Genomic DNA, 13,482 nt, shown 5'->3' with positions numbered 1-13,482 from the left:
CTGGGTGAGTTAAAGCACTATTAGGAATACCTAGTGGGTCACAAGAAAAAGCAGGTATATACAAACATCAGAAGAGCCCTGCTGGATGAGGTCAAAGACCCATCAAGTCCAGCATCCTGTTCCCCACAAAGGGGAAGTCATCTCTGGGTAGCATACAAGCAGGAGATGGATAGCCCACAAACTCTGGATTGAGTTCAGATAGTTGTTTCTGGCCCACAAACAGACCCCTCTCCTGCAACTGGTATTCAAAGGCACAGTGCCTCTGAATCAGGAGGTAGCATACAGCCATCACAACTACTTTCTGCACAAGACTACTCCGTCCGCTACAAAGACTAAAAATGACGCCATTCCTCCAGGAAAAAGGGCAGGCTGAAGAACTATGCATATCCAGATTGTAGAGGATTGGAAACACCAAAGGAATACATCCTCTCTCCTGGAACCAGCCAGTTGTGGTCTCTTACTATGTCTCTCCCATTTCATTGCACCTAAGTATCACATAAGAACATAAGAACAGCCCCACTGGATCAGGCCATAGGCCCATCTAGTCCAGCTTCCTGTATCTCACAGCGGCCCACCAAGTGCCCCAGGGAGCACACCAGATAACGAGACCTCATCCTGGTGCCCTCCCTTGCATCTGGCATTCTGACATAGCCCATTTCTAAAATCAGGAGGTTGCACATACCTGCATAAACTTCTGATTATCCAGGTTGCCTGCTTCCCATACTATGAAGCCAAATGGTATGGCTCTAATCTTGTCCTCAATCTTGAATCTTCAGTTAATTCATTGTGCTTATTAATTTTAATTTTAGAATTGGGCTGCTCGGGATAAGATTTTCTGAAGTTTGCAATAAGGAGAGTCTGGGGTTTGGTATCCTTATTTCATGGCTTTCTTTTTTCACTCATTTTTCACACTTTTTTTTTATTTTGCTTGTAACCATGCCCATTGGGTATCATGTGAAAAGGCATCCAAAGACATACCAAAGCAAAGAAAACATTACCACTGGTGGTAATGTTTATAAAGGGAGGGAATCTGAGTATTCCAAGAGCATGAATCCAAATATCAATGGTCAGCAGAGTCCTTCTTTCTTTCATTCCCCTTATCACCCTAAATATTCTCCTGCATTCTCCTCCTTGCAGTCAAAATATTGGCAAGCAAACAAGCTTCTTAAGGTCATGTTGTCACCATAAACATTCATTAACAGGAGGGATTTCACAGTCCTTTCTGAAAACATTTCAAACACCGTCAGTATTAATTATTCCTGTCAGGTGTGTTTACTTGACCAAACACCACAGCAATTATTAACAGTGGTAATAACTACTGTGGTTGTGGGAAGCTCATATACACAGCTAGTGATATGGGAATACCACTGGTGGTAAGCATTTACAACATTTTCAGGACTTAATTACCACTGGTGAGTATGATTTAGCAACAGCTTCATTCGTTTCTATACCTGCAAATGAGTTAATTCCCTCAATTAATATCCATCTCACCTGTAGCCTGTAGCATGCTGTTTTATCTTCACAGTTCTATGAGTTTGGTGTTGAGATATGAACTCTGGACTGTTCTCACCAGAGGAAGCACCCTAAGGGACCTCAGATTGTTGCTGGAGCTTCCTGGCACACGGACACTTCAGGGGATACCTCCCTGAGGGACTTTCCATCAGAGGGAGCAGATGCTCAATCCAGCAGATCCCCAAAAATTCTCACCTTCATCTTCTGAGACCACTCCTCCATATATATCAGGTCCCAGAATTCCACTTGCCTCAGTATCATTATCATATTTAGAAGTTACAAGAGATGGACCAGAAGACCAATCAGTCAGGGTGTCAGATCATAAGACTCAACACCAAAGCATTGCCCCTTTTCATTCTTAGCTGTTCTTCACCAAGGAGACAAAGCTTGGGCCATCATCTTCACTGTAGCAATTCTTTGACCTTCACCAGAGCAAAGACTTAGTTACCTTGTAGCCTTGGTCCTGATTCTTGGTTTCCATGTGCCCACTTCCTCCTTCTGATAATTTGCTCCTGTCTCCTGGGTGCATGCCTTGTAGAGAGTACTGAACTCTCTTTTCTGCTGCCACTAGCTCTCTAAGTTCTACTAACAGTGGTTGGCTGCATAAAAAGATAGCTACTCTGGAGACCTGATATATTTGTGTACATTCTACCTGTGTGAATATTCATCCTGATCATGGACATTAGGAATAATAATCAGAATGGGGAAAAGGAAAGGGGGCACAGACTTTCATTGGAAATCAATATTCTCATCTTTCTGCCTGGCCTGCTATGTCCTGTTTTACTCTTGTGTTATTCTGAAGGTTATATTCTCTCTCCCACGTACACACCCTTACAGAGTAATAGTAGAGTCTATGAATAACGCACACAGCTGTTATCTGTGAACATTTCAATTTGTGAAATAATTTGGAGAACTGGTGAATTGGAGGGCACAAAACCAATGTCAGGCACCCCTAAGCCTAGGCCTCATTTATTTTGGGTAAGAGTGATAACAGCAAGGAAGAAGGGACAAAGAGGGCCTAGGAAACAAAGATTTGAAGCTAGAAAACCAACTTGCTCATTTACTTTACTGTAAATTAACAATATAGAAAGTTTCTTAACCAGAACACACACACACACACACACAGACATATCCTGCCAAGCACCCAACAATACTGTCAAACTTGAGCCAGCCATTTTGTCATTCTGGAGAAAAGAAAAAAAAAGCATTCACACCATACTTTCTCCACTGTTCAAAGTAACACAGATATATTATCTCTGTAGCAACCCTACAAGGTAGGCCAGTGTTTTTACCCCTATACTACAGAGTGTATAAATAGGGTTACCAGATACAAACTGGCAAAAAAAAAAAACTCAACTTCCAGTTTTCCTCGGAATGCCTTAAAACGCATTAAAACGTCACTTCTGGTTTCCCAATGGAAACTGGAAGTCGCATTTTTTTTTACCTCCGGGCTTCATTCTGAAGCCTGCAGAGGCCGCAGGCAGATATGTGAAGCCTCTGCAGGCTTCAGAAAGCTCTCCAGAGGCAACTGGAGCATAGCTCCGGTCACCTTTGGAGAGTTCAGGTTGAGCGAGGTTTGCAGATATAAAATTTGCAGATAAACAGGCTCAACCTGTACATGCTTATCTAAGAGTAAGTCCCATTAAACACAGTGGGGCTTACTTCTGAGTAAACAATGCATAGGATTGTGCTGTAGGTGGCCTTAAGCAGACCACAATCACTGGACCTCTATGATGGTTGTATAGATTACAGGTCATGTGTGAAGAGCTACTCTAAAGTGCTATCTCAATGTTACAAATTAAAACAAACACAGGAAGAGTTCAGAATATAATAAGCCACTTCCATGGTCAAGAGGGAGCCAGAGGGTTAAAAGTCAGTGTTGGACATCTATATGTCTTAGGGCACAACCCTAACCCACCTTCCAGTACCAACTGGAGATAAGTTAACACACAGGTGCTAGTATCTCTCACACCACAGCTTTTGAAGTTACACAACATATTACCAGTTGATTTGGATATCAGCTCTACTCCTCTTGCAAGCATCAGTAGAAAACAGAAAGATCTGACTCAGTGGCATCACTAGGGGTGTGTGGGTGGTGTGGGCCACATCGGGTGACGTGTACTGGGGGGTGACATGCTAAAATCATGGTGGTTAGGAGTAACCCCATCATGTTATATAACGTTGGATGTGGAATTTCCAGCGGAATGCAATGCAAAAAACAGGAGTGAAATATCTCTTTGCTATCAAAAAAGTTTGAGAACTGCTCCAATAAGGTGTTAGTAAGTTGACACCCTGAGGGGAGGTGATACCACTAGTGACCAAAATCACAATTTGTAAAAATAATACCATCATGTTATATATCAATCAATGTGTGATTTCATGCAGAATGCAATGAAACAAACTGCATTGAAGTACCTTTATTCTATCAAAAGGTACATCCAAAAAAAACAGTGGGGGCGGGGCAATGGTAGATCACCTGGAGTGTTGCCCCGCCCACTGCAGGGAGGGGACGCGCTGGCCTCCCGCACTGGGTGACGTGAACCCTAGTGACGCCACTGATCTGACTTCCAGTTTTTCCTCCCACAATTACAAACAATTGCGGGAGAACAATGAAGGGATCCATTGCATACCTATCAAAAGATTTCTTGCCACATAGCTGGTAGAATTTCCCTTTAAAAATCTCTCGGAGGTGCCTCAGTGCTCCTTTCTGCTCATGTTTTGTGACTTCTTGCTTCCTGTGCTGCTGATGCAGAGTGTGAAAAGCTCTGACCATGCTAGATACTTCCTGTTTGTGACCTACACTTCCTGTTTCCACAAGTCACTACCTTTTGAACACTATAGCTTCCTGAATACTCAGCCTTGCGTTAGATATCTGCATGCTATTGTCTGTTGTCTTGCTTCACTCCCCCCCCCCCCCCGGTCTGGAGCAAAACAGACCAGCATATACAGAGAGGACAGTGGTTACAAGAATGATGACTGGGGAAGTCCCCTTTTCAAATTTCACTTTAGCCATGCACTCAGCAGGTGGCCTTAGGCAAGTTTCCCCTCCACCTGTTATACAGGGATAATGATACAAGCCTGGCTTACATAGTTGTAAGGATTGCCGAAATAATGTAAGTTGAGAGCTTGGAATCCTTGTGGAGAGTCCAATATAAATTCAAGTATTACAGCTGAGTGACATGGGGGTTATAAAATAGCACTTTGGAAGTGGACTAAAAGAATAATCCAGGAGGAATTAAGAAAAGGAGGAGGAGGAAGACCTGTTTTAAGTCTGACCAGCACTAAAGAAACTAGTCATTTATTTCTACCCTGTCAAACTGGGTAATATGCAAAATAGTAGTTCAAGGACTGAACCGTGAATCTGAAAGTCCCTGTTCTGCATCTTACTTCTGCCACTAACTCATTTGGTGGCTTTCAACAAACCACTTGCTCTCAGTTTTAGCCTGCAATATGGGAACAGGACTCCTGAACCACCTTGTTGCAGGGACACAGCATCAACAGTGGAGCACACTTGAAAGCTCGACATCAGTGCAAAGTGTATTTATGACATTTTCATCATGCCCTTCTTCCAAGGAACTCAGGGTGGTATTTCCCATTCCTCTTTTATCCTCATAGTAAATTACTTTGAGATAGAATGTGTGCCTCAAGGTCGTCCACTGAATTTCATGACTTCGTAGGGGTTTGTTCCCATGCCTTCCTATCCAAGTCCAACAACAGACTTTAAAGGCTTGAGGGCTCAATCTCAATGTGTGTAGGGTCTCATTCTGTCCTATCCCCTGGTGAGAGTAGAAGCAACCAAGAAGCCCAGTTTCCACCACTACATTTGGCACAGGAGGTACCGAGTATAAAGAACTGTGGTATGAGATAGATTACCAAGTAATTGCTCATGGCACGCACACACATTCACATTCTTCACAGCAGTTGTGATAGCCATAGACCTGCCAGCTAGGGAGACAAGGACGTTTTTCCATTGACAAAATAATTGCAGCTTGAGGCTGGCCAAATGTGACATCTCCACAACAAGACTTGCCCCTGAAGTCAAATGTCAAGATGAGTTTGGAGGTTTCTTGCTGAGAGAAACCTCCAAGGAAGATAATTCTGAGGGAAGGAAAAGGAGCTTTGATCATATTTATTCATTCATTTATGACTACATTTTATCTTACCTTTCCATATTTGTTTTCCATACGCTCAAGACGGTTCACAGAAAATGATAAAACACAACATAAAGCATCAAAAAAAAAGCAGCAGATTGATATTTTTAGAGACAATATTGCTAAAACAGAAAATTAGTACAACATTGGTTCCAAAAGACTCCCTGAAACAATTCAGAGCCCAATCCTAGGCACATCTACTCAGAAGTAAGACCCATTACAGTCAATGGTGCTTACTCCCAGATAAATGTGGATAAGATTGCAGCTTCAGTTTTCACTGCCATCTTTAGTATGGGCAGTGAAGGGGCCTTTTGTTGAAAGCTGTTTGATAAGTTGGGTTCAACAACCAAATGTCCTTTCATCTTGTACCCCCTCCATAGTTCAGATAAAGGGGGGGGGTGCACAGAGAAAGGCCTCCAAGGTAGATCACAGTTCATATTTAAACTTTTGCAGGAGGAAGATACTTCTGACCCAGGAGCCAACAACCACCATCTTGAACTAAGCCTAGCAGAGTTGACAAAGGATAAACTTGATATAATCCAATCTCATGGCCTCAGATAAAAACAGGGCAGCTACATTCTGAACCAACTGGAACTTCCAGGCTGTCTTGAAGGACACATAAATAAATGACAGTTATTATTAATAATAACAATTCAACCAGGAGGGGATGCAGAGTTTGGGTGTCTGAGACAGAGTCTGAATTCTCCAAATAATGATGCAGCTGCAGTATCAAGACAAAGCAGGTAAACGCTATCCAGGCCACTGGATGCTGACACCTCGGCATCCAGGAAGAGCAACTCCATCCAAAAAATTGAGTGTTGGGAGAGTTAGGACAGACAAATGAAAATATTTCTTTATTCAGTGTGTGGTTGGTCTGTGAAACTCATTGCCACAGGACGTGGTGATGGCATTGGGCCTAGATGCCTTTAAAAGGGAATTGGACAAATTTCTGGAGGAAAAATCCATTACGGGTTACAAGCCATGATGTGTATGTGCCACCTCCTGATTTTAGAAATGGGCTATGTCAGAATGCCAGATGCAAGGGAGGGCACCAGGATGCAGGTCTCTTGTTATCTGGTGTGCTCCCTGGGGCATTTGGTGGGCCGCTGTGAGATACAGGAAGCTGGACTAGATGGGCCTATGGCCTGATCCAGTGGGGCTGTTCTTATGTTCTTAGACTGCACACCTCAACCCAGAATGTTCGATTCCTCCAATCAACAGTACCACTCGCTTCTTTGGTTTAAGCTTCCGTTTGCCTGACCTCTTCTAGTCCAAAATTACTTCCAATTAGTGATTCAAAATGGCCACTGTTTTCTCAGGATCATATGATGGAAGCAAGGGACAGAGATGGGTAGTTAGGGCACAATCTTAAGGGGCAGTTGGGCTGGCGCAAGTCCCTTGCACTGACCCAAGAGTTGCAAAAGTGCCGTAAAGCACTTTTATGCCACTCTGAAGGAAGCTGGTCCGTGCACTGGCCTGGACTGGTACAGGTCTGTGCACTGGTCTCTCCACGCCACCATGGGCCCTGGAAGACAAGTGAGTTGAGCTTGCCAAGCTCGGCCGGTGTAGGGGTCAGGGGGTGTGAGGAGGGCAGGGAGGAGGCATTCCGGGGCAGGGGGAGGGCGGGCGGCAGGCGTTCCCAGTAGTGGGTGAGTGGAGAACAGGAGGCAGGGCTGAGACCAAGCGGTTTTGCCAGATCCTGGATGGCATGGAGCTGCGCCACCTGCTGAGGTGGTACAGATCCGAATAGACCCACTGGAGCCACTGCAGCACAACATAGGGTAAGGGGAAGCGATTCCCCTTGCCTTGACCTGCGCTGCTTTTGGCCCCAAACTTGCGCTGGGTACAGCACAGGCAATGCCAGCCTGCCTGTCTCTAGCGCAGGTTAGGATTGGACTCTTAGTTTCACAAGCTATTTGCACAGTCACTGAGAGGACTCATAACAGGAGAAGAAGGCAGAACAGTTCCAGACAGCATCGCCCATGTTCTCCTCCAGAGCCTGTGCAACTTCCTCCCAGCCCAACAGAGGGTCCTTGAAGCAGCTACAGAATTTTGCAACAGAAAAACAGCATGTGGTGCAGTGCAGGTTGTGAAACTATTTCCATCGCAGAGGTCTCTGCAGGCTTTTCCTCTTTGACAGAAGGAGCTCGTAGTGCAACACTGACTCTTTATCTTGTTCACGGCCAGCACACGACGAAGCGTTGCAATTTATTGGAAAGGCAAGGTAACTTTCTGAGAAAGAAAGGCTCTGCAACTGTTCAAGTTTGCTCTTGGCATGGATGGGGCTGTGTAGCGTAGCAGCCAAACACGCTGCAGCACAGGAAACACAGTTTTTATAGAAACGGAACAGTTTGCAGTTGAGGCAGGAGGGGGAGGAAGGGTTGCAGGAAGCCTGTCTCCAGGACCATGAAAGCAATACTCAACACGTTGAAAACTGGCAATGCCTGTATATTCTGTCTGGGGAAACAAGTCAAGCAACTGAGCTGTTCTGTTGAGACAGCCATTCACTCAGAAGCAAATGAGGCAGGATTATGGAGTTAGCTCTATTCACATGTCCTCTGTGTGACATGACTCTCTTTGGCCACTGGAAAAAGAACGAACAAAGAGAATGGGGCCACTGGGTAGGCAGAGATCAGAAGCAAAAAGTTAGTGTTTACATACTGTGGCATCCCAGCTTTTCCTGCAATCCACTATTTTAAGGGAGAAAATTTGCACCACACACACACGCACTTCTAAGATCAAACCCGGAAGTAAATGAAACTTATCTTCTCATAGACTTGGGAAAATATGTTCCAATAGTGTACTATATAGCTCATCATCACCGGATTCTCAAGGGCAAGCCTTAGCCACATAAACTTTTTTCATACTCCTCATAACACCACCATTTCCATTAAAACTTCAGCACATACACCCCCATACACAAATACAACTAAAATCATTGCACATTTTACTCCTGTCTACTCCATCTCCATTTTCCTCCCTTTCCTCCATTCTGTCCCCATGTTGACTTTTAGATTATAAGCCCCTTGGGCAGCGACTCATTCTCTTACATTTCATATAGCACCGTGCCCATTTGATGGCTTTATATAATAATATATGCAGTAATAAAAATAAATCTTATGAGAGCTATGCAGCCAGAGAGATGACCACACTGGGAAAGGGAAACACCTGGAAAATGAAGGGTTCTACATAAATGGAACAATAACTGTAAAAAACCCCATTTGAAAAATGCCGATGTAATCTGTAAGAATCTATGGGTATATTACAAATACAGTAATAAATAAATAAAATTCAAACTTCCTTTCATCAAGATGCAAGGCATATTTCTCCTATAAACTGGTGTTGCTTTAATAACTCTTTAATTGTCGTGGCTACTCCCAAAGAATCCTGGAATTCTACTTTGGTGAGTGTGCTGAGAATTGTCTGCTAGGGAACCCTAGCTGGTCACCCTCACAGGATTTTACTTCCCGGGGGGGGGGGGGGGAGAGAAAGAATGACTATTAAACATATGGTGTAGACACGCCCAAACTTCACTCAACCAGAATACGTGATATTTGGAGGGCATGAAAATGTCTCCATTCACTTTCGAAGCCTACTCTGTGCAGTAGAACAAACTTACCAAAGTAGACCGGCTTTCCACACATGGGGCAATATGAAATCATCGTCCGTCCTCCTTCAGACTCCACTTGTTGATAGGCACCGTCTGCCTAAACAGCTTTCTGTTTGCTTGAACTGACAGGAAAACCATCGCTGGGGTAGGGCGGTGATGTGTTCTGCTTTTTGAATCAGGATGTTGTGGTTGTTAGTAAACGAATTCACTGTGGTGCAGCGAGAATGAACAAAAGGGGTGGGTGGGAGAATAAACTCCTTCTTGTTCAAAACAAAGGTACTGCCAAAGGTTCAGCTTCCTGCATGGTGACTTCATAGCTCCTGCCCCTTTTCCCCTCTCAAGCAGTCCTTTGAATCTCTTGCCTCCCGCTGGAGAGACACCAGCCAGACTTGCTATCACAACCACCGTTATTCTTACCTCTCATCAGATAGGTACAGCTAGTTCTTATTCCCTGACCCTAACCCTAACCTGCTCCTCTGCCCCACTCTGATTCTCCTAATTCATTGGCTGGAGGGACAGGAACAAGCCATGAAATATAAGGGAGGAAGTTAACAATGCCAACTAGAGAACCAAGCTGTCATCTACAAATGCCCTTTTCAAAGAAGTCTGAATATGGGACAGCACAACTTGAGTTCAGGTGCCTTTGAAGGCAACCACTGATCAGTTGCTAAACAGGTTTGCCTGCCGCGTGAAAACCAACAGAATCCTGCAACCCTGTGTAACCCAACTAGTTAAATGCAACCCACCAATGACATACTGGGGAGCTGCCAGGTACATGACAACCCCTCCCTTCCAGCATTCCCAAGCAGACAGCAGAGACAGATGTACTGAACTGGTGGTGAGTCACAATGTGATTTGTGGCATTTGGCTTTGCAGGTCACAGCTTGTGATTCACAAGGTCTGCAGGCCTTTGTTAAAGCCTAGCACTGTCTGTGGCATACACCTGTAGGAAAGGTCTTGCTTCATCAGAACAACGTTGCTGGTTGGAGCAGCCAGAATGAATGGGGGGGTGGGGGGGTTGGGATTCCCACCCTTCACTGTCAGTGCTGGGAATGGAAGCAGAGGCAGGGACACTGCACTCAGACTTGTGCAAGTACCCATTGCTTAGCTCATAGGAGTCCTTGCTGATCTCACCAGCCTGTGCCCACATCAGGGCTGCTACCCAGTCAGCAACAACAGGCTTGCCTAGTGCTGAGTGAGGCACCCTCTGCCTCCAGCACATGGTAGGTTTTGCTTTCAAGAAAAGCTGGGAATTCCCCTCTCCCCTGCTTTCCTTGCAACAGTGTCCAATCAGCAGTTCATAGTGAGCCCTCTTTGTACGCTACTGCTGTGGCACAAGAAGCACTTCCTCATGGAAGCCTGGAGTTGTGTGGACGGGACCAATCACAGCACTTCTCCCCAACCAATCATTGCCTTACTGCACTATGAATGGGCCCCTTTTATCATTTACCACTTACCAATCGTGCAGGTTAACATTATGTGGGTTAATGAGGATGCTATTTTCCCTGATACCAAAGCTGCTCTGGGGGGCAAACTAATTAAGATAACTGGAGATCTGAAATGGGGTCTCCCTGTTTTTTCAGAGAGAGAGAGAGAGAGAGTGCAAGGGCTTGTGCATGCGTCCCTGAACTGGACTGAAACCATGATCGTGGGGGTAAGGTGTGTGAACTTTTATCCTTTCCATGCCATGCTCCTGATCTAAATCACCCCTCGAGTTGCTGTTTGCCCCATTAGGGAAAATGTATCTTAGGTGTTCCCCAAGGGAACAAATTACAATAGCTGTTTGCATGTTCTCCTCTACCAAGGTACAGACTTTCTGTACCAGGATTCATTTTTATGCGATACAGAAATCGTAGTTTTTGTACTCTAATGAAATGTACTCTAGTGAAATGTACTCTGTGTACTCTAAAGAAATGTACTTGAATTAAAGGCATGAGGTATCGAGGTAGACACTAAAGCCTGATTCAGACAACCTGAAACTGTGGATACCATCCACCATCATGGCCCCAGGCCAGTACATGTATAACCACACACACACCATTCTCCTTTGGGGACTGTGCTTGTCTAAAGCAGCAAACACTCTTAATGGGATAGCAATATCCACACAAACTGGAATGGTGAAACACCATGCATCCACCACCACTGTCCTTGTAGCTATGCACCTGCATTGCCCCTGTGGATTGCGTTTGTCTGAAAACGAACAGACACCAGATTATGTAGATATTGTCTTCCCGTGGAAATGACCTCTTCAGACAAGTACTCTCCACAGGGACAGTGGGGGGGGGGGGTGGCTTGCTGGCATATACTCATTGATGCTGTAATCGTGAGTGGTGTCTACAGTTCCGGATTGTATGAACAGGGTTTAACACAGTGGTTGTATCTGGGTAGATTTCAAGGGGAGCCGCCAGTTGAAAAAGTTTGGAAAGTACTGGGTTCATATCTGGGTAAAAGTGCAGAGTCATGCTTTGTTAGCTTGCACACCTGGTAATAAGGATGCCTCTCTTGGCCTTATATCTGGAAATATTCTGGGCACTAAACCAAGATCATGTGCCTAGATAAAGCCACATCTCAGGAAATTGCATCATCTCATTTTTTCCTCATGAAGGTGTATAAAAGGGGACTTGAAGAAGCCATAGTTATGAATCCAGTGTTGGTATACATCACGGGTGTCCAACGTTTTTGGCAGGAGGGCCACATCGTCTCTCTGACATTGTGTCAGGGGCTGGGGGGAAAAAAGAATTAATTTACATTTCAAATTTGAATAAATTTACATATGTTTACATAAATGAATATATTAAAGATGAATTTATATGAATGAATGAAGGTCTTGCAATTGCTCAAGGCCTATAAAAGGCCTTGCAAAGCAAGGCTGGCCTTTCCTTTTCTGCCGCTACTGCATCACAGATGTGAAACAGCAAGCAGTGGAGGGAGCCCTCATCCCACAGCTCGTGTGAGAGGTCAAACAGTTGCCCTTACGCTGAGAGCAGTTGCATCGGGCCAGTGTGGACTCCAACAAATCACTGGAGGGCCAGAGGCTCATTGGAGACTGGGAGCTCCCTGAGGGCCACACTGAGAGGTCTCGAGGGCCACAAGTGGCCCCAGGGCCGGGGTTTGGGCACCCCTGGTATACACCACCACATGCTACACAGCTTGCTCATGAGAGGAACACATCCTTAGGAACAGGCACCACTTTTGGTGTGAGGGACATAAGATAACTGTATTTCATTCTGTCTGTCTGGGGCTTATTGCTTGAGCAAAGCTAATAAATCCAATTTCTTTCTCCCACTGGTCTGTTCCATTGCTTCCATATTAAAAAATAAAATAACCCTTGCTGTTCTGGCAATGCAATGTCATGTGTGCCATGGCCCTGACACTTCTTTAGGAGAGGAATATTCGCTCGCCTTGTCTTTTCATACACCCCCCAACCCCCAAATACTCCTGGTAACATGGATGGATAGAACTGTCTAGCACCGCTGGTCTCTCGTTAGCCAAAGCAGGCAGAAGTCCTAAGTCTGCAGCCTGTCGAGCCTTGAGAACAGAGAAGCAAACTCAGATCCTCTGAGGGCTGCACATCAAAGAAGAAGGTGACATTTTAGCAGGTAAATATTTTGCCAGAGAGAAACATTGAATATACATGGGCTGCCCCCAGCTCCTACCCTCCTGGGATGCTGGTGTGATTGATGTATGCAGCTGAGCAGAAAAGGCTAATAGCCTATTGCTTCAGAATTTATGGTTGCCTAGAAACCTTCCCCTTGTTGTTTCTCCTTCCTGGCAGTGCTTAGCTCTAGGACTCTTGAGCAGCTTACCTGATACATGGCTCAGGCAAGAGCCTGCCAGTCTCTTAAGTGGCCCTCTTTATTTTCACAGCCCACAGTAGCTCTGGTTTCCTGAGCTGGTGCACGGTTACCGTGGGAAGGGAATGCAAAGTCATTTCTTCTTCACCACTCACAGCACTCACATCAACAAGGGCGAAACAAGTTTGCTCCCCCAAATTCTCCTTTCATCCATGGTTGTGGTGCCTATTCTCCTCCAGTCATTCTCTGCATATTGGCATATTTCCAAACGGTTAGATTTTTTGCTTCAATGTCTTGCAGTCGTTGGTATTTGACAGTCTTTGATGACAAAGAGGCAAGCCGCCACCTGGCACTGAAGAGAGTAGAGAAATTTCAAATACTAATGTAAATGAAAAGTGCTCTATAAATATTCTCA

General features: G+C 44.9%; 1 protein-coding gene across 1 annotated transcript in view; it reads right to left on the bottom strand.

The window, feature by feature from the left end:
- LOC136642096 (cysteine-rich protein 1-like) overlaps nucleotides 1-9,454 on the bottom strand; it is a 29,061-nt gene extending 19,607 nt beyond the window's left edge. The window contains exon 1 of the mRNA XM_066618319.1: nucleotides 9,283-9,454. Within this exon, the coding sequence (XP_066474416.1) occupies nucleotides 9,283-9,325 (43 nt within the window). The 5' untranslated portion in view covers nucleotides 9,326-9,454. The remainder of the gene's footprint in view (nucleotides 1-9,282) is intronic.
- Between the last annotated feature and the right edge of the window lie 4,028 nt (nucleotides 9,455-13,482).

Source organism: Tiliqua scincoides, chromosome 2 (assembly GCF_035046505.1).
Source record: "Tiliqua scincoides isolate rTilSci1 chromosome 2, rTilSci1.hap2, whole genome shotgun sequence".
In the NCBI taxonomy this organism is placed as follows: domain Eukaryota; kingdom Metazoa; phylum Chordata; class Lepidosauria; order Squamata; family Scincidae; genus Tiliqua; species Tiliqua scincoides.
The sequence above is the reverse complement of the archived record's forward strand: the minus strand, read 5'-3'. Positions and strand labels throughout refer to the sequence as shown.